The sequence below is a fragment of the Balaenoptera physalus genome, assembly GCF_965194825.1.
Source record: "Balaenoptera physalus genome assembly, chromosome: 14".
NCBI classification, from domain to species: Eukaryota; Metazoa; Chordata; class Mammalia; order Artiodactyla; family Balaenopteridae; genus Balaenoptera; species Balaenoptera physalus.
Window position 1 is genome coordinate 50,617,898 of NC_138893.1, and position 20,920 is coordinate 50,638,817.

Here is a 20,920-nt window from a genome sequence, read left to right on the forward strand (position 1 = left end):
GGACAGATGGGGGAAGGGGAACAAACAGGTAGTGGGAGAGAGAGGACCGCTGCACAGAGGAAGGGGAGGGGTGAGCATTGGGTGGGTTTGGGTGAATTCCCCAGGGTGATCAACCTTCCTGGCTGAGAGCATACGCTGAGCCTTCCTGCTGGCCTGCAGGCAGACGCTGGGGCTCTGGGCGCACTGGCCGCTGGCGGGGAAGGAGGGCTAGCCGAGGGTCTGTCTGAATGGGACCTGAGTCCTCCTTCAGCCCTGTCTGGGCTCTCAGGAGGGGCTGGGGCCTTCTGCCTGGGGCCGGGCTCTAGCTGGGGCCAGAACGAGTTAGAAACCTCTCTGGAGCCAGAAGGGAAGGGGCCTTTGTTAGCTCAAAGGACACAAGCAAGGCGAAAAATTACATACCAGGCCGCTCTAAGTATGCTTGTTTAGAGAAACTGCTTGCATTTATGAAGTCTTTGGTGCGGAAAGCAGGGTTGCAAATGACTGCATCAGAGCGACAGTAAAGGCCATTAATTTCCTGTTATGTTTTCCTGTGTTGGGGGCTTTATTAATTTAATTTTACACTGTCGAACAACAGCGAGAGCTGACACTGCCACACCGCCATGGCTGGGGTTTTCTTTTTGTGTGTGTAGCAAAGCTTTGCCTGACATGCAAATCAACACTATTACTGGAACCAATAAAGATGTGTGGAGGGAAGAGGGGAGGGAGGGAAGGAGGGAGGGAGGAAGAGAGAAAAGAGGAGAGAAAGGGCAAAAGCCATCCCTGGGCAGTTTCTGCCTCCCTCCAGGCCTTGTGTCTCCTGGCTTCCCAGAGCATCCTCCACAATCAATTTCCAGCCATCCTTCCCCTTCCCTTGCACCCTCTCCTGCTTGACTCTCTGCCTTCAGATGACTCTACCTCTGTTTTCCTCCTCTGTCCCAGCTCCTGGAAGAACCTGAATAGGGACACGGAGTTCTCAGGAAAAGGTGGGAGGTAGGCTTCTCCCCACTGCCCGTCCCCAGCTCAGGCGTGTCATGGAAGCACCGGGGCAGGAGACTGGATGTTGCCACCTTGCCCTGGGCAGAGAGAAGGCTTTGCTACATACTGCCCTTTCCAGTCATCTTTCTTCACACTCTCCTTTTGTCTGAAGTCAAGGATTCTGGCCCACTCACATATTATTAGTGAACACACACATGAACCCATGTGCTTGTGCACATGCAGAAGAGTCTAGAAAGGCAGTTACTCCGCCTTACTTATAAGTCCTTCTGAGAGCTCCCATATCCTAACCTGGTCAACTATTTATTTCCTCTGAATTCCCAGAAAAAATATTGTCTCTGATTGTTTTTCCTTAAGAGACTCCTTAAGTTTCTTCTTAAGGGCTGTCTTCAGTAGCTGTGGGGTACCTGATTGGTCTAGACCAAGGTGCCAGAGAAAGATGGATCCCCAGCATCAGAAAAAAGGCAGGTTCTTGGGAGACCACATTCTGATCCCTTTTCCTACCTAGACCTCAAGACCACCTGCACTGCCCTTTTCCCAGAGCAGCTTCCACAGGCTGGTTGCCCCAGTTGTCCACACTGCAAAGGAGATGGAGATGGGGGTGGGGAGGGAAGAGGGAAGGGAAGCTCCCAGGGTCCCTTCTACCAAACACTCATCTGCATCCCTCCATCCCAGGCTTTGCAGTCTGTTGGGGCCTAGGGAGATCCGTGTGAGCTAGTGACAGAGAGAGACAGAGAGACAGAGAGACAGACAGACTGTGTGTGTGTGTGTGTGTGTGTGTGTGTGCATCTCTCCCTCTGCCACCGGCTTGCTCGCACTCCTGCCTGCACTTTCTGCTTCAGGAGCTGTCTGGCAGGCTCCGAGAGGCTGTTGGATGGACTCCAGCTCTCCCCAGGAGAGCATAAACTTCATAAACTGCATTTACTTTAATGCAGGTTCCTGGGGCTGCTTTCCTCCTGCTTTTCTTCCCTCCCCTTGTCTGCTCTGTCTCGATCACATTTTATCCCTGCCCTTGTGTGCACCCGGACACCACACACACACACACACACACACACACACACACACACACACACACACGCACGCACGCGCACACACACACACACCGTATAGCCAGTGCTCTTGAAAAAGATGAAGCCTGGGCAGGAGAAGGACGGGTGGGCAAGGTGTAAAAGCTCTGTCTGAAGGAGGAAGCCTCAGCCCAGCCCTGGAAAGACCCCCGTGAGATGTCCACACGCTTGTCTCCAGTGGAGATGAGCACAAAGGGTGCTTTGAGGCAGGCCGGCGGGCACCTCAGGGAGGGAGGGATGCTGACATTTTGCTCGGATGGCCAAATGAGGAGCCACCTGGAGGCTGGGATACGGGTTCCAAGGAAGGGAGGGAGAGAAGGCGAGGCCTCCGTGCAGGTTGAGGTCTGTGAGGCCTCCCTTGTCTGGTGCTGTCAAGGTCAGCAGGTTTGAGTTCACCGAAGGGTCAGGATGGTTTGAATTACTGGCTGTGCTGCAACTACTCGGCTCTGAGGCTCGTGATCCGTCTCCCAGCCCTCCCCCAACCCTCCTGGCCTTTCCACCCCCACGGGGGAGAATGGGGAGGGTCCCGGAGAGCCCTACTGGCCACCGGGGCCCTGAGGAAGGCAAGCAAGGGAGGGGCCCTTCCCTGGGCTCTGGGGCCCCTCTTGTGCAGCCAGCAATGGTCGGGAGGCTGCTGGGACCCATTCCTCTGGCAGGCGGTACTCCTGGGTCTCCCCAGCTTACCTTCTCCCCAACCCTTATTCTGAGGGGTCCTCCAGGCCCCTGCCCGGATTTCTCTCTTGGTGCCCTTGCCTGTCGGGGAAGGAGGACGATACCTACCTGCAGGGCTGGAAGGTAGTTGCCAAGTGGAAGACAAGGGGTTGAAGATGTATTCTGACACGGTGGGTGTGCATACACGTGCACAGGAGTACACAGATGTGGGGGTGGGGAGGACCCGAGGCCTCTGCTGAGAAAGTTATTGCTATTCCCACCCCTATTTCCAGTGGTGGAGGGTCACACACAGCCCCTCCACTGCAAGTCTGTACCTCCTCTCCTGGGGAGCGGGGTCAACCCATCCATTCTGACTTTTTGGCACTTTTCAAAAAAAATATACTCCTTTGTGCTAAATCTCAACATCCTTCCTCAGACAACCAAGTATAACTCTTTATCCACAACAGCATGAACTGGCTGGGAAACTAAGGCGGTTAATGACTTGGCTGCAGTCTCTGATATAAACGCAGGGATTTAGGTACAAATTCACACACCTATGTCAGCTACACACAGCCATGGCTAAACCCTGCTATCTCTCTACAGAAAAAAGTAAGTCCAAGTGTGCACAGGGCGCAAGGTAAAGGTCTCAATAAAACCTTTAAACCTCACTCTGTATAATGACGTGGTTGGTGTCCAACAGGCTCATAGCCAACATCACCCTGAGAGTCAGGCTCAAGTATGCGATCCAACTAAGATAGAAAAATTCCCCCCTCAGCTATGAACGGTCTAATTTCCCATGTTACTAGGAAGATATACTCATAACAATGAATGTGTGTTCAGCAGTGGATTTTGGGGGGGTGTGTGTGTCTTAGCAAATGCTGACCTTTGAACCTTAGTTCACTCTTGGGCTGGAGCGGACAGTAGCCAGGGTTTGAATATTTGTCGGAAAATGAACATAGGTTGAGCTTTGTTAATACAGTTAAAGTTGGGTGCTTGTCTAGACAGATGACTACCTCCATGCAGATTTTGTTTCTGGACTTTCATAGAACCTGCCTCCTTAGGTTCAGAGTCTGTGACCTGTGCTTGGTAGTATGTAGTGTGTGTGAAATCATATAATTCTAGCAATAACTCACAGAGGTACTTTCCTTACAGAAACTCAAACTCTGCTTGGCTTCCCTCTGCCAATATACTGTCTTCATGCAGTGCCTGGCTGGGGCCTGGAGGAGAGTAAAAGCAAAAAAGACTGCGATATCCTGCCCACGATGTAAGCTCACTCCAGAGGTCTGAGAGCACAGCACCCCGGGCCCACGCTCCTGGATGGGTCTTCTCTAAGAAAGGAGTTGGATGGCTGGGAGTGTGTGTGTAGGGACTGAGTGGCAAACAGACATAACTGTGCCCAAGTGCTGGGTTTAGGTTAAGGAATCAGTGCAACCTCCTTTTGTTTACCCAACATAGTGCAACCTCACCTTGCCTTCTGGGCCCTCCTCTGCACCCCTCCCAGCTCCTTCAGGCTGCATCCTGTCCCACTAAAATGATGTGGACTCAGTGAAACTTCCCTAAGCTCTTCCCATGCAGGGAGCGCTCAGATCCCTCTCTGCTTCTGCCAGCCCCCGGCTCCTGGACCAAAAGGCCACAGAGAACAGGCGCTGTGGGCCCCAGAGAGTCAGGCTCTGGCTCTTGCCTCTGCCTCTAAATGTCCACGCATGCAAACCTGCCAAGGAGCGCTCACCTGCAGACTCCCCCCCCAGCAGCCTCCTCCAGGACCGAAGGCCTGGGCCTCGAGCACCCAGAGTCCCAGGGCCTGGCAGCTGGCCAGCGGCGGCCTCTCCTCTGTCCCAGGGTCCTCCCTGCCTGCCTTTTCTGACACCAGCACTCCTCCCGCTGCCCCTCCAGAAGGAGAGCAGGGGAGAGAGCCCGGTGACCAGGGCATGCCTGGTTTACATTAATGAGATACACCGAGTGTAATCCAGCCATGGAGGCAGCCTACAAAAGGAGGTGATCGCGGGCGGCCAGGAGCAGAGCTGCTCAGGTAATTGGTTTATCTATCTGGAAGCAGGGGGAGCAATCTCAGCACAGACAGACTAGCAGTAAAGTCTCTTCCTTAAGGCTATTTCCTTTGTCTTTTCAATTGCTTGCACATCCATGTGAGAGAGGGAGAGAGTGTTAAAGAGAGAGGGAGAGGGAGAAATGTTAATTTGTGAATTAATGGCTTTTCTCAGCGGAATTGTAAATTCAAATGTCACCTCACACGGTGACACCACGGCTGGTCTGCTGAAGAAGCAATGATAAGATCCCCCACCTCCCTCGGTGCCCCTCCCTCCCCAAAGATAGCTGCGGAGTGGAACATGCTACTTTTAATTTGCAATAACAACACAACAGAGGTATGCAGTAATGACTGCCTTCTTCTCCCCTCCTCCTGGCTTCCTTCCCTCCAGTCCAGTTGGCTCCCCACTTCCTCCCTCCCACCCCTCTGCTATTCTGAAGCAACACCTCACCTCACCCTGGTTGCCCCCCACCCCACCCTAACCAGGGCCTGATCACATGGGGGGGTGCCTTTGGAACTGATGCTGCAACCCTCTCTTCTCCTTCAATAATCAGGGAATTAATGACCCTGAAGTTAAAGTGAGGCTGATACCGAGGCCCTGCCCAGCGTTGGGAAAAAGCCTTCATTGTTTTCAAGCAGGAGGCGGGCAGCAGTGAGGGAGATTCATGGATGGAGATTGAATATGCAATTTTCTTTCACCTTGCCAAGAGCTGCCCCTGGGCTGTGCCTGGCCTAAATTTTTCCTTTTACCATCTCTGCCTTATCCGGCCCTCCCACCTCCCTTCCATTCTTTCCAGAAAATTACCTTCAAAATTGATTTCCACTTTTACAAACAAATATAATGGGAACACAGGAAAAAACTTGGGCCGTGATGAATTAGGGCTGTCAGGTGTTTCCAGGTCTCCTTTGCTTTTGTTTTACTACCCGATCTGCTCTTTGTTTTTCCAATGGCTGGAAAAAGTGTCCCCTATCCACTGAGGGCCTGACCCTCCAGGCCACAGGGCCTCAGCCCCCAAATCCAGCAGTAGCCCAAGGCGGAAGTGAGTCAGGCCCTGAGACTCTGTTAGCCTCTTGGTTTCCCAGTGGAATCCTGGGCCACCTCCTTCTATTCTGCTCTCTGGCCCTTAGGAACCCACTCTCTGAAGACTCTCTAACGGCCACCCCCGGCTCTTTCCCCTGGTCCCCGCACCATGTTCCCTCTGGCCCCCATACCTCTTAAAGTCCAGACCAGATGCAAACCTCCACCTCCTCTAATGTGGGCAGGATCAGTGTATACCTCGACTAGAGCAAGTAAGAGACAGACACTGAGAGATGGCGAAAGACAGGCAGGTCGAAGACCGGGGTGGGGGTTGGGGGGTGGAAACCCTGAGGTTGGGAGACCAGGTTCCTCTGTAAGGGTTCCCAGTCTCAGTCTCCCTTGCCTTGGGGGCCAGTGCACCCCTGGAGGCAGGATCAGGACAGCCCATCCTTTTGCCAACAGAACGCAGGGTGATGCCTACAGGGCCCTTTGGGCAAAATTCCATACGCGAACCTATGCCTCAAGACCATGCAGCCTTAGCACACCCAGGCCTGGCTTAGAGCTCTCCCAGCTCCCTGGCACTGCTGACAGGGACATGGACATGCACCTGCTCACATCTGATCATCTCTTCGAGTGCATACACTACCCAGAAAACTGCATGCCTGCCCAATGCAGTTCTGCATCCCCTTTCACCCAACGATCTCAGAAAGGTAGAGAACACACAATACCCACATTTGCATAACCCATGTAAAAAAGCACATGTGTCCACAAAACAAACACACATTTCCCAAGGTAAATAAATAAATTTGTATGTGGGAGCAGAAATACACAGCAATGGATAGAGGGAGGGATGTCTCCATGTTAGAGAAGAAGGGGTCCCGTATTTATTTACCCACATCTAAAATGCCTGTGGAGGCTAATAGGAGATGACATGCGGCCCAAGTGGATAACCGCAGAGCAGAGGAGCAAGCAGAGATGGACAGAGGTCCTCCCAGTCACACAGGGGAAGCTCATATCTTTCCCCCACTGCCCTGGTCCCATCTAGGTCGGTTTATCCCAGCATCAGCTTCCCTAGGCTGCCCTACTTAAAAGGAGCTGCACCAAGATGAGAGAGCCTGTACCCAAAAAAGTTTCTTTCTGACACAACTTCATTTTCCCTTGAAACATAAACTTGCCAATTATGCCTTCCTCCCCAGACACACAGCGAGCCACCTTCCGAGATGGAGTCGGCTCAACTCCATATCCATGATCTCGCGTAGTGCTCCCCACGTCCCTGTGAAGTAAGTACCGTCACCATCTCCATTTCACAGAGGAGAACACTGAGCTGATGAAGGTTACGTGACTTGCCCAAGGCACTAGGACTCAAACCCGGCTGCGCCTCCCTCCAGACCCCTTCCCACTGAGCCACACTGCCCATCCCTGCTGTGCTCCCCGGACTGCCTGCTGGCCTCCGCCCCGAATCCTTCTTCTGCGTGGGGGTCTTTGCCGCCTTCTCTTGCCTGAAGCCCAGGCTCCCAGACAGAGCAGATGCTGCTCCTTCCCACAGCCTAATCCCCTCATTTGCTCCAAGTCAAACCTGAGCAACACACTGGGGGACTTTTGGGGGGAAACCAACTAAGGAAATAGACCACTTCTTGAAGTTATGGCTTCATCCAAAGCAGAAGGGAGCTATTAAAGGTAGTGACAGGTCTCGGCTGTTTGCAGCCATGCAGCCCGCCCTGTCTGCAAATGCACAACTGCACCAGGCTGGCACCACTAGACTGCACAATTCATTGTGCACCTAATTAATGGAAGGCAGAATCACGGCCCCCCGCAATCCCACACATCAAAGGATGATACCAACACACCTCCCCTCACACAGATCAAAAGACTCATACATATGACTTCGTTCAGATTTTTGGACAAGTTATGTAATTGCTCTGGCCTTCAACAACACTGATGGACGGCAATGCTTTAGGCCACAGCCAAAAGCAACTGGGTGAAGGTAAAGGACTTAGGTCTTTCAGCCTAAAAAAATACCAGAGTCCCTATCCTGCAGCCACATAAGCCAGGGCATGCAACATTCGGGGAAGCAGTGTTCCTTCAAAGGACCCTAATATACCCACCCATAATTGTAGCCAAGAAGAGGGAAAGTTTTTAGCAGGGTACTGAACGGGGATCTACCTTCTCAGAAGGATGGACAGCCTGTCTGCCAGGTGCTTTGTGACATAACTTCCTCATCTATCCCTGGTCTGTCTACCTGTCTCATTCTGGGACCTCCTGGACTCTTGGGGGGAGGGGAGGTCAAAGCTTCTTGACTAGCATATTTCTTAAAGGCAAGTCTCGGGATTTTTCCATTCTTCCAAAGGCCAAAGCATGAGAGGGCGTCTCAAGCAGGTTCACAGTCACTGTCAGTTTCCTTTTTCCCCAGAGTCACAGCTGATCGGGCCCTTCACTAATGTCCCCACAGATCTGATTGCTGCAGATACTAATAACGCTGTCCATATTCTGAGTACCAATGCCAGTAATGCTCTGGGTATTATCACTGTGAACACCAATAACTACTGCTGAGATTGTCTCCAATAATGCCAGCACACGCTGCAGTGATTGTCCTTGCTAATGCCCACCACCGTTACATTGTTAGTGCTGAAGAATAGGCCGAATTGTACCCACAGGCAGGAGCGGGAGTGGCTTCCTTGAGGACAGAGAGGCTCACAGCTCACCCCTGGGCTATGACACTTCTAGGGAGATGCCCCAGTGGGTGGGGCCGAAATCGAGCCAGCCTGGCAGGGGTACAGGGTCCACCTGGAAAGAGACCTGCCCCTCCACTCCCTCAAGGTCTAGTCCCTTGACATGTATCCCCATTCCCATCCCAGCGTCCCTCATTGCCCAAGTCAGCTCTCTCTTTTGCCTGTGGTGCTGGCCCAGTAGCTGAAGGATACACCTGGGTGTCTGTGCAGCCCATGCCCGAGGCTGCCTCCTGCGACCAGCCTGCCAGCTGCTCTGCTACCTTGGCCTGACTGCAGAGTTGGGCTACATCATCTTGACACATAATTATCTCCCCTATTCTTAATCATCTGAGCTGCTCCCTAATGCAAACTGGGCCTGGCTGCTTGGAGGCACCCAGAGTGGGGGAAGGGGGGAATGGGCTGTGAAAGGTCTGCCTTTGCTCTAGCCTTTCCTTTCCCCTCCCTTTCCACCTGGGTCCGATGGATCAAGTATGTGTGTGGTGGTGTGTGTGTTTGGGGTAGGGGGGTGGTCAGGGAATACCGGCCTCCCTAATAGGCTCTGGCCTCCACCAGGGGAAGGACAGCTCCATCTGGCCTGGGGTTGGTCAGGAGGGGTGAGTCAAGGCAAAAGAACCCCCTCCCAAAAAAAAGAAGCAGGGTCTCTGATCCTTCTTGCCAACTGGCTAGGCCTGTGGGTAAGTATTTAAGCAGCAAGAGTAAACTTAGAGGCTACCATTGTCCCTCACCCAGAATTCAACTGTTTCCTGAGATGTCTCCCCACTGCCATCACCACCACCCTCCTGGAGGAGGGTCTTCCCCAGCCCAGCCCTGCTCTTGTCCCTTCCTGCCCAGACACTTGCAGTGGCTTCTCATGTCTGCAGGAAAAAAGTCCAAACTCCTTATAGGGTCCCGTCTTGGCCTGCTCTCCTGTGACCCTAACCCCTCCGCTCAGCCTTACTGCCACGACTTCCCCTCAGGCCCTTTCATCCCAGCCAAAGCACCCCTGTGTTTTCAACACAGTGTCTTCTGGTCACAAGGCTCAGTCTGTCCGATAGAATTTCAACTACCGTTGTCTTTGAACCGTGCCCCTTGTCCATCCCTCAGGCCCCTCCTCAAAGAGCAGCCCTTCCTGGAGGTTCACTCCCTCCCCACTTTGAGTTCCCATGGCCTGCAGCCCAGGCCTCCTTCACAACACACATATCTAGATCTCTGATGGGCCTTTCTGCTCTCTGGGCTCACGTGTTTTACACGCCCCACTAGACTGTAAGCTCCTTAAGGACAAGAATCATATCTTGTTCTGCTCTGGGATCCTACAGCACCAAGCCTTTCTTGCGATGGATGCCCAGGAAAGGTTGACTGAATTGAATTGACTTGAAACAATGAATGTTAATCAATTGCTCAGAGAGGAGAGCACTCTGTTCTGGGCCAGCCGGGCCCGACCTGCAGTGGCCGCAGCCCCAGGCCAGTGCCTCTCTAACCCCAGCTCCTTTCGTGGCCCGTAGGAGCCCACGAAGCAGGGGACATGCTTGGCCCCAACCGCAGACCAATAGGGGAGAGGACAAAGGGGGTCCTGTGGCCTCTCCCGGCCCCCTGGTCATCTCACAGGTGCTGGTGGTTAAAGGAGAAATCCTCAGGTTCTGAGGCAGAATCTTCCAGATCACTCAGAGTGCCAGGGAGCTTGGCAAAGGCCTGAATGTGGGAAACCCCCAGAGAGAACTGAGACTTAGGCCCTTCATGCAGCCATCCCCCTGCCCATCAGTGGCTGCCGCCAAAACAACCACAATGAAATTTAGTGAGTGGCAAAGGCCGTGGCAGCCAAATGGGTTTGGATGTTTTGGAAGAAGGAGAAATAGAGCCAGACAAGCTGTTTTCCTGTGAAACGAGGCCATTAGGGCTTCTGGAAGGAGGCCAGCCCCAGGTCATCACTGTCTTGCCAGGCCCAGGCCTCTCCTACATGCTGTCCTTTCTGCTGGAGGCCGGGGCTCTCACACTCTCTTTTCCCTCAGCCTGGGTCTAGGGAATCTCAGCTTTGTCTCTTTTCTCTGTTCCTTACCCTCTAGAGCTGCCCCAATCAAGGGCTTGTCTGCGCTTGGGATGACCACATGATTTACTGTCCAAACAGGACATTTTTGAGAGAAAAAGGAGATGCTGACTGGCCAAGACACAGAGACAAAGGCATAAATTGGGACTGTCTGGACTAATGGGATATATGGTCACCCATCTATGTTCATATTTAGAGGGTTCTGTCTATTTCATGGGAGATACCCTTAAAATCATATGCCCTTCCTAGACCAGGAAGTTACTGCCTCCCCAGCAGGGACCATAAGATCAGGGCAGGAAGCAGGCTCGACACTGGTGTCTCCCTTTGTCTGGGCCTGCCAGCCCTGCGGCCTGGCCTCATGCATCAAAAGAGAACCAGATGGTCACCAAGGGACCCTTAATGTCACAATATTTGAAAAACACCTTCTTCCAAGTTCATCTCCACCACTCTCTCCTCTGATTTCCTTTCCCTGCTCCTCCTCTTCATCTCCTCACCCTTTAACTCCCTGCCTAATAGCTAGCTGCACCTGAGGAATTACAGGGAATGAGGGGAAGGGCCAGAGAGGAGCGTGGGGGGTGTCTCCTCCCATAGAGAAGAGCAGAGAGGGCCCATGCCCAGCTCCCCAAGTGGTCTGAATGGGCGCAGGGTCCACGTGTTACAGAGAAAGGACACCAGGGTCAGCTGCGCATGACATCACTCCCCCATCTCCTGATGGGTTGAGATCAGAGGGGAGGACAAGTCAGGTTGGCTTTTCATCCGCAGGTCAGAGACCAGCTGTCCCCAACCTCCAAAACCTTCCCATGGTCCATGGCTCATGCCTTCCCTCCTGGCATCCCACCGGGATGTTCGGGATGAATCCCAGCGGAAGGTGAGGCAGTCGGGGCTGCTGAGCAGATGGTGAAGCTGATGGCCCCACCAGCAGCCTGCCTCCCTCTCTCCAGGAGCCAGCAGGGTAGTGGGGGGACCCGGGCTTTGCTACTAAAACTGATCTCACAGCAGAGCAGCTGCGAGGCTAGGCCGAAACCGGAGCTCTGAGTCCAAGGACAAAGCATGCACAGGGGAAGCCAAGCCTCTTCCCTCCTCCCTACCTTCATCACGTTTCCTCTTCTCGCCATTGGAGCGAGGGATCCCCAGGATCCCATTGATGGAGTAGGATCCCACTGGATCATTGGAGGTGCTGGAAACAGGAGGGGAGGCCGTACTGGGAACTGGACGAGAGTAAGGAGGAAATGCCGTCAGGATAGCAGTTGTGATCGCAGGCCAAAGCCCCAAGGCTGGGGGCAGAGAGAAGCAGAGGAAATGAGGAGGGATGGGGAGCCCATAGTCCCCTCCTTGCCCTGAGGTTTAAGGGGGAACGCATTGCTACATACAATTTAGGCTATTCACTGCTGTCCACCCTGGGTTGAGTGGGGACCAGTCAACCCCAGGCCTTCTCTGCAGACCTAGAGATTTCACTCACTATAGATTGAACCCACTCCCTGAGAACGTGGGTTCAGCAAACAGCAAAAGCTGACTCAACCTAGAAAGCGACTCAGCGGTCGTGCAGAGAGCACAGCTCCTAGGATGCCTCCTTGCACAGCTCATCCTATCTGATCCCCGGCCGACAAATCCTTCTAAACAAACCCCAGCCCATTGTTTCTAGTCTCCTGGGCGGAGTCTTTCCCAGTCCTGATTTAGAGTGTGGCTTTCTAAGGTCTATCTGAGTCTCTTAGAGACACGAGAATGGTCCTGATATTCCCCGGGAGTGTGAAGCTCCTCTCCCCCAGTTGCTCCTGGTCTTGAAATCACTTGAGAAGTTCCTAATTTCCCCTTCAGGGCACAGAGTAGTGAACACATTCACTCCGTGGTGATCAGCTCAGGTACAGCCTGGCCCAACCCTCCCTCCCAGCACATGCTGTAACACAGGCCTAGTAAACAGCACTCCTGCCAACTCCAGGGGGGCTGGGACCAGCGCTTTCTACTTCCTGCTGGTCAAGAGAGAGGGGACAGCTGCCAAGAGGGGCAGCAGGAGAAGTTTAACCGCATCCTAGCCCCTAAAGCCCCAGATCTCATCTATGGCTTCAGCAGCACCAAGCACCCTTGGGTCAAAGGGAAGATAGTGTGTGTGTGGGGGGTGGGGACTGTTAGCAGGTGTTCTGGTGGACCTGGGTCAGGTCTCTGTGAGGCTGTAAGCAAGGGTCAATAAACGAGGAGGTTGGAGAAGGGCAGACAGTTACTGAGCGGATGAGAGAGGCAAACAGATCAAGAGAGACAGGTCAAGAGGAGAGAAGCCATGAGGAGGGAGGGAGAGAGAGAGAGGAACAGGTCCAGGGCCATATGGACAGAGAGGAGAGGAAGGAAGAGGAGAGAAGAAGGCAGAGGAGGGGAGAAGAGAGGAGGAGAATCTTAAAAATTAAAAAAACAAAAAATGGAGTAAGCAAGTAGATATGACAGAGGGACAGGGAACAAAAGAGAAGAAGAAGGATGGGAAAGAGAAGGAAAGTTAGAGGGAACAGAGGGAGAGAGATAGACACACAGACTGATAAAGGCAAGGCAGCTCTGAGGAGATGCTCACAGGAGGCAGAGAGCAGTCCTCGTGAGCTAGTCTCCCAGGAAGATCCCGAGCCTCTAGGAGCCCAGGGAGAGCACGGGCCTTGGACCTCAGACAGGTGGGCATTTCCCACGGGCAGAGCTGCTTTTCCCAGGTCTCAGGGGGCTCAGCTTCCCCGCTTCCCTGAGCCCTCTTACCGATGGTGTGGCCAGGGGCAGTCACTCCGGTCCCGGCTCCATCCGGCGTTGGGTGGAAAGGCTGCTGAACTTTGGTCCGGATGATCCTGCAACAGCATCACAACAGCATCACACATCACACGCCCTCTCCTGCCCTGGTCACCTGCAGCCCAGTTCTGCAGAGGTGCTCCCCCGAGCTCCTCAGCTCCCTCCTCACCCATCTGCTCCCTGCACCCCTGCCCTCTCTGACTGCTGCAAGGCAGGAGCTTGCCCTCCTGTTGGCTCTGCGATCCAGCCTAGCACAGCCCTGGGCAGAGACAGTCTGCATTCTGTCCTGCTGTGTGCTTCGTGAATTGCAGCTTGATGTTTGGTAGCAAGGATTGGGCAGCAGAGCGAGTGGAGCACAGCATCCTTCCCGTTTCTGGGAGTGGGGGCTGCCCTGGTGACTTGCTGTCCATCCCTCCCTCCTCAACCACACACATCTCCTCCTGAGAGGAGTCTGGAGATCATTTTGGAGCTGGCTTTCCTATTGGGACTGTATCACAGTCCTCCAGAGTCAAGGGAGGGGGTGAGATTTTCCCATTTCCTGAGCTAAAGAGAAGTAGCCAGGGAAGGGGCTGGGTCACAGGTAATCCTTTCATCTCCAGGATTCCAACACAGTACCTGGTCCCTCTGCCAGGTGTCAGGCCCTGAGCAGCTCCTTGAGCCCACTTAAGGCTCTCAAACCTGTCTAAGCCCTGTCCCTGCCCAGCTCACTGGCCCACTGGCCTCCTTCTCAGAGGCCTTACTTGGATCACACCTTCTTTACCAGACTAGGTGAAAAGCCTAGTACCTTCCCTATGCACTCCGTTGGGGTGGAGGGGGAGGAATCCAGATCAAACATCCCAGGGCTGGGGATTGTTAGTGATCCAAGGACGCAGGGCTCAGCGACACAGAAGACCAACCCTAGGGCCAGGACCAAGGGACACTCTCCTCCACCCACTGGTCAGTCAGGTGCCCTTGGAAGCCACTTTTCTGAAGGCGCTGCTCTCCCTGCAGAGAGGAGTGTGAGACAAGTTCATCTCAACCAGCCAGGTGAGTCACAAGCCGTGCGTGGACTGGAACACTTACTTGCACGCAACCGAGACGAGGCCCCTGCCTCCCAGGGCCGGGAATGAAGTTGGGCAGGGAGGACACACACCCCGAGAAAGCTAAGTAACCCCGAGGGGGCCAGGCAGTAAGTGCCAGGAGGATGCAGGGGAGAAGTCATCCCCCTTGCAGGTGTGGGAAATGGGAAAGAAGTCACTGAGGAGGTGGAACTTGATGTAGATCCTCAAAGCAGAGTAAGGCTGAATATATATACACACACATGTATAGGAGCCAGAGGCACAGAGGATAGTGGAAAAGTCACTGAGCTTCGTGGCTGAGGCCCCGAGTCTTCCATTAAGTGGCCACATAGCCTTGGCCTCATCGTTCTCCTTTTCTGGGCCTCAGTTTCTTCAGCTATAAAGTAAAGAGGTTAGACTACAGAATCTCTAAGGTCTCTTTCCCCAGTAAAAAAAACCCAATATGATTCTAAGATGAACAAAGAAGTGGAGAGGAGGGCATTAGAAGCAGATGCTGGAGGAGGGTAGAAGCAAAGCACAGGAGCCGAGTGGTCACGCTGGGTTAGGGGCTAATGCCTAGGCCAGGAACGGTGTAAGGGAGTAAGAGGAAATAAGGCTGAAAACTTGGAAGCAGTGATGATACTAGCGATTTTCCACTTATCAAGCATCTATTATATGCCAACATTATATGCAATTTATATTACTGTATATATACTACTGTTAATTCTCACAACAACCTCCAAAGCAATACTATTATCCTTGTTTTGCAGACTGAAAACCAAAGCTGACAGAGGTTAGAGAGCTTACTCAAGATCACATTGCCAGCTAGGGCAGATTTGGAATTCAGTATTTAAAATGTGTGCTTTTTGTTACTTTGTCAGACTTCCCCCAGTATATAGGAACCAGGTTTACAGAGTATCAAGCCATGAGTGATTTTTAAACTAAAGGAGACATGTACAAACCGATGCAGGTAAAGCAATAGACAGGCACAAGGCCATAAGTAGCTGGCCTCAGAAAAGAGAAGGAAGTAAAAAAAAAGGGAATTCCCTGACAGTCCAGTGGTTAGGACTCCATGCTTTCACTGCCAAGGGCCCAGGTTTGATCCCTGCTCGGGGAACTAACGTCCAACAAGCCTTGCGTCGCGGCCAAAAGGAAAAAAAAAAAAAGAGAGAAGGAAGAATTTGTAAGATGGATCTGACAACTAAATGGAGTCAACCATGGCTCTAAAACCCCAGTTCTGTGTAACTGGAAGGCTGGTGGTTTGTCCCACTGTCAGGAAGAGGGATGCAGGGAGGTGACTGGTTGGTCCTTGACAGGAGCATTTGAGGAGGTAGGTGAGTGTCCAGGTGGATGGCCGTGCACCAGCCGGCAGAGCAGATGTGGATTTAGGAGACTGTCAAGGAAGGAAGTGTTAGTTGGGATGAGAGGACTGAAGAGTAGACCCTGGAGGACATCTACTATCAGAGGCTGAGGAAAAGAACCTGACCTTACACAGGGGTCAGAGTTGGTCACACAGGAAATAGCAGAACCAGGATCAGGCAGTTTTAGCTAAGTCAACAGAGAAGAACATTTCCAGAAGGAGAACGTAATCCACAGCATCCATGGTGACATAAAAGATTGAAGGGAATTGGGAATAAGAAGAGGCACAGATTTGGGAATTTTGGTGACCACTAGTGACCTTGGGAGAGCGGCCTCAACAAAGCAACTGAGGCAGAAGCCAGATAAAAAGAGGTTAGGGAGTGGACAGCAGGAGAGGGGGGCAGTGAACGTAGACTATTGCTTCAGAAGTGTGTAGAAAAGGAGAGAAAAGTGTGGAAGCTGAGGATGGAAGTGGCAGCTAAGCGGAGGGATGGCTGTTTAGGGGAGGAAGGATCTGGATAATTCTGTAGGCTGAGGAGAAAGAACTGGTGAAGAGGGAGAGGCTGGAGTTGCCTGAGAGAACGTGGATGATTGCCAGACAAGGCAGAACAAGGGGAGAACGGAATGGTGGCCACGGGGACGAGGCAGCAAGAGATGGCATGTGGTGAGTTGGCCCAAAGCTTCTGGGTCTGGAGCATGATCACAATGGGAAAGACCCGACAGTCGCTAGGGGCAGTGTAGACTGGTCTACACGAAAAGTCTAGAAGGAGGCTGAGCAGCTCAGAGCAGCTGCTCCTACTTCACTGCAGCAAAAGGCTTCTGGGATCTCAGTGGGCCTGTGGGTGGCTCTGACTTGAGGGCTGGTGGACTCTGGGCTCCGGACTGAGGGAACCCCAAGACTGAGGCTGGGTGAGACAGACAACTGGATGGCCTTGTGGAGCTGCTGTCTTTGTTACCCAGAGCCTCTGACCCCTGGGGCGCTGGTGCAGTTTTAGCTGAGGCAGCAAGTGATGGAAAATCACTACTCCCTGACAGTGGCTTGGTGGTGCATGGGAGAGGAGCTGGGCAGGGTGCCTGCTGTGAGTTACTAATGCTCTTGGTGTCCATCCATGCCCCCCAGGAGGTGGACACTCACCAGTCCCCAAAGCCGATCTCAGGGAATTTAAGAACCGGGATTGTGGAAACCTTACGGTCATCCATTGCCTTCCTGCATCCCATACACAAACCCAATGACTAATAGGAATATCACTAAGGGTTAAAAGGATAAAGAGGTTGCTTTGTGTGACTGCCTGATCCTATTGCCCCCTGTTCCTCCTCCTCTTTCTCTAATTCTTTTTCATTCTTGGCCTCACAAGACAGCCACACACATCTGTGGCCACCATGGGCCCCGCCAGGTTTGGCCTGGAGAGTCAAGTTCCCGCACATGCACCCTTGCGGGGCTACAGTCAGGAGCCCTGGGCCCATTTACCGGGGGTTGGGAGGTGCCATTTCCCATTTCCACAGAAAGACTGCCCTGCGGGGGTGCCTGCTCCCCACTTCTCCTTCCAGCATGCTTTCCTTGACAGGGATGCTCTTTCTCCCCCCACCTTTCCAGAGAACCTCCTAGGCTTTGCCTTGCAGGCACTCAGCATCTCACACTCACCGGAGTATGATCAGAGCAAAGGGAAGAAGGGGATGGGCTCTGGGCTCAGTCTGCCTGAGTCTGAGTCCCAGCTCCGATCCTTTTTTTTTTTTTAACATCTTTATTGGAGTATAATTGCTTTACAATGGTGTGTTAGTTTCTGCTTTATAACAAAGTGAATCAGTTATACATATACATATATCCCCATATCTCTTCCCTCTTGCGTCTCCCTCCCTCCCACCCTCCCTATCCCACCCCTCTAGGTGGTCACAAAGCACCGAGCTGATCTCCCTGTGCTATGCGGCTGCTTCCCACTAGCTATGTATTTTACATTCGGTAGTGTATATATGTCCATGCCACTCTCTCACTTTGTCTCAGTTTACCCTTCCCCCTCCCCCTATCCTCAAGTCCATTCTCTAGTAGGTCTGCGTCTTTATTGCCATCTTGCCCTAGGTTCTTCATGACCAAAATTTTTTTTTTTTTTAGATTCCATACATATGTGTTAGCCTACGGTATTTGTTTTTCTCTTTCTCATCTGATACTTATTGCCTGTGGAATCCCTGGCAGTTTCTTATTCCCTCATCTGTAAAATAAGATAATAATACTATCTACTTTGTAGGACTGTTGTGAGGATTAAATAGGATAATTCACGTAAAATGATTAGTATGATGCTTGGCTCAATAAATGCTAGCTATAATAATAACTCCTAGTAGTATTATTCCTATGGGTGATCCCCAGGACTGGCTGCATCCTATGGAGGGGCTGAGACAGGTGCAGACAAGGAGGCCTCTCAGGCCAGTATGCCCCAGCCTGGTCAATGCAGCTGCTTCAGGGACCCTGGGAAGAGCACTGAGAAGACAGGAAACAGCAGCAGCAGGTGTCATAACCTGACCCCAAAAGAGATGCATCAGAGACTCTCGGGAAGACAGACTGGGGACCCCTGCCTGGGGGCACTGGGAAGGATCCATAGACAGTATGAGCAGCAGCTCCCTCAGGACCCAAGAGATGCCAGGGGGCTGTGGCAGAGCTTTAGAGTAAAGGATGACAAGGCAGGTGAAGTCACTCCCTCTTTGGTTAAATTCCCCGGAGGTCTCCACTCCTCACCATGCTGGAGATCAAAATAGTCTCATCAGCTCTGTGAGTTAGCATGAAAGCATGTAATGAGTCTCCTATTAACAATTTGTTAAACTCATGAACAAACTGAGACACTCTCAATTCTAAGAAAGCGCTGGGGTGAGTCTTCACTCCTCTTCTGGTTCCCCCCCACCTCCTCCCCCCCTCCTCCTCTCCTTCCTCCTCCTCCTCCTCTCATCCTTCCTCTGTGTTTCATTCTCTCTCTCCCCTTCTTGTCTGTCTCTGCCCCTCTCTCTGTCTCCCTTCCCTTTGTCTGTCTGTCTGTCTCTTTGCACCCTGAAGTCCCACTGTGGCTGTGTGAGCTTATTGATTCCTGGGAGCTGGGGGAAAGTGGGAGGCAGGGCTGGGGTGCAGGCTCAGGGATGGAAATAGAAGGCTATAAATTATTTGTGACAGGAAAGCAATAGTGGCAGAGTGCTGAGCACAAGTCCTGTGTCACTATTAGATTCCTTTTAGCCTGATGACACTGTAAAAAAGGTTAAGTGTCTGCTGGAATCGTACACCTGGGGGGCCGGGGCAGCCTGGGAGCAGAACAAGCCACTGAGAGCAGGTATATCAATTCTCCAGGCCAATAATATTCCTCTCATTGATCGCCACGCAAAGTTCAAAAATCTCATTACAGCCAGGCAGACCGGGAACTTTTTACAAATCAATAGAATGATATAATGTATGTATACTTAGTACAAATGTATCTATTCATCTATCCATCCATCCACTGTCCGCCTCAGGGTTTCCAGGTTAACCAACCCATCATATTATGCTATGTTATGTATGATATTATATTGCATTATATTATATGATAATAAATGGTGTGCAAAAACTCCCGCTGAGGTGGAGACAAGAAGAGGTCTTATGAGCACTGAGGTGACCTCAGACAGCTCACCTTGGAGGGAGTCAGGTGGCAGCATTTCCAGACCTAGGCTGGTCAGGATTTCTAGAAGCAGTGCTTCCTTAGCGGAGGCTCCAGTAATAACAAACTATTATCTACTGAGTACTTACTATGAGCTAGGCAATGTCCTAAGCGCTTCAAACAAATAGTTCATTTAATCCTCCCAATGACACATTTTGCAGATAAAACATATGATAAATTGCCTAAAGTCACCCATCTAAGAAACAGACAATCTGGGGTTTGAATTCAGGCAGACTAATCCTAGGGCCCATACCCTTAACCAGGAAACCACACTGCCTCCAGGAGAGAGATACCCAAAAGCCCAGAATCCAAACTCCAGGATTCTATGGTTCTATTCTCTTGCTCTATTGTGTTCTGAGAAACAAAGGATAAGAGGCTCCCTGAGCTTCAGCATTCCCCTCTATAAAATGGGAGTATACCACCTGCTGGAACCAGCTGCTGACAGCGTGATATCCACATGGGATCTCCAAGCATGTCCCCATGAAATCCTGTCCAGCTGCCTAGAACAGACTGTCTTCTCCACTTTGGAATTACTTCCTAGCAGGTTGGCCTCAGGCCCAGTCATATCACTGGTTTGCTCAAAGAGTCTTTGGGGCAAGAAGTCAAGTATTAACATACATGTGTTGTATACATGTATAAATCAGTTTAAATTGCCTACTTCTAGAGGTTTTGCAGAAAATACTTAATCTCTGGTATGGGGAAAGACTTTTTTTTTAAATTTATTTACTTTTGGCTGCATTGGGTCTTCATTGCTGCACAAGGGCTTTCTCTAGTTGAGGCGAGCGGGGGGGCTACTCTTCATTGCAGTGCTTGGGCTTCTCATTGCGGTGGCTTCTTGTTGTGGACGGGAGCACGGGCTCTAGGGACACGGCCTTCAGTAGTCGTGGTGCACAGGCTTAGTTGCTCCGAGGCATGTGGGATCTTCCCGGGCCAGGGCTCAAACCCGTGTCCCCTGCATTGGCAGGCGGATTCTTAACCACTGTGCCACCGGGGAAGTCCAGGAAAGTCTTTCTTGATTGAGTAAATCAAAGGAACTCCAAGGTGGAGAATGTTTCAGACTAGCTGGCCCCACTGCCCATTAAACAAGATGATGGTGGGAGGGGCCTCTGCCAGTGACTTCAGGCTGCCTGGGTATTATAGGCTGGATCATTCAAGAGGACAAAATGATATTTGCCTCAGCAAAGGATATTTTACACAAGAATGCAGGTAATTGCTTTAACTCAGGCCTTTGAGAGCTGCCTAGTCAGGCACGTGTCCCTGGCTCTGCCCTGAGGCAAATCAGAGCTACAAAAACAGCTGGAGACTTTTCATGGCAGAACCTCAAGTGAGATCTCATAGATTATTCAGGAAAATTTTCCTTCTTCCCAAAATGGTTCCTACCTCTCCCTACTCCTGAGAACTCTAAGGAACTGAAATCTCCCCTCTGTACATCCCAAGGACTGAAGGACTGAAATTTACCACCTCCTCCTCACAGGAACCAAAAGGAAGCAGCAGCCACCCAGCCTTCCCCGCTGGCAGCCCGGAAGTGATTCACATGCACTCTGTTTTCCGAGGTCCCGGCTCTATGTTTTGTGCAGAGTTTAGAGTTGTTTGCCCACGCCCAC

The 20,920-nt window shown here is 52.0% G+C and overlaps 1 protein-coding gene across 14 annotated transcripts in view; it reads right to left on the reverse strand.

Moving 5' to 3' along the window:
- PAX2 (paired box 2) overlaps nucleotides 1-20,920 on the reverse strand; it is a 94,509-nt gene that overhangs the window by 34,891 nt on the left and 38,698 nt on the right. For 10 of the 14 annotated variants that reach the window (XM_082425218.1, XM_082425217.1, XM_082425221.1 and 7 more), the window contains 3 exons: nucleotides 13,229-13,314; nucleotides 11,590-11,709; nucleotides 5,947-6,015 (listed from right to left, as the gene is read on the reverse strand). In XM_082425218.1, coding sequence (XP_082281344.1) covers nucleotides 5,947-6,015; nucleotides 11,590-11,709; nucleotides 13,229-13,314 — 275 coding nt within the window. The remainder of the gene's footprint in view (nucleotides 1-5,946; nucleotides 6,016-11,589; nucleotides 11,710-13,228; nucleotides 13,315-20,920) is intronic. The other 4 variants (XM_082425224.1, XM_082425228.1, XM_082425223.1 and 1 more) reach the window with 1 other exon arrangement.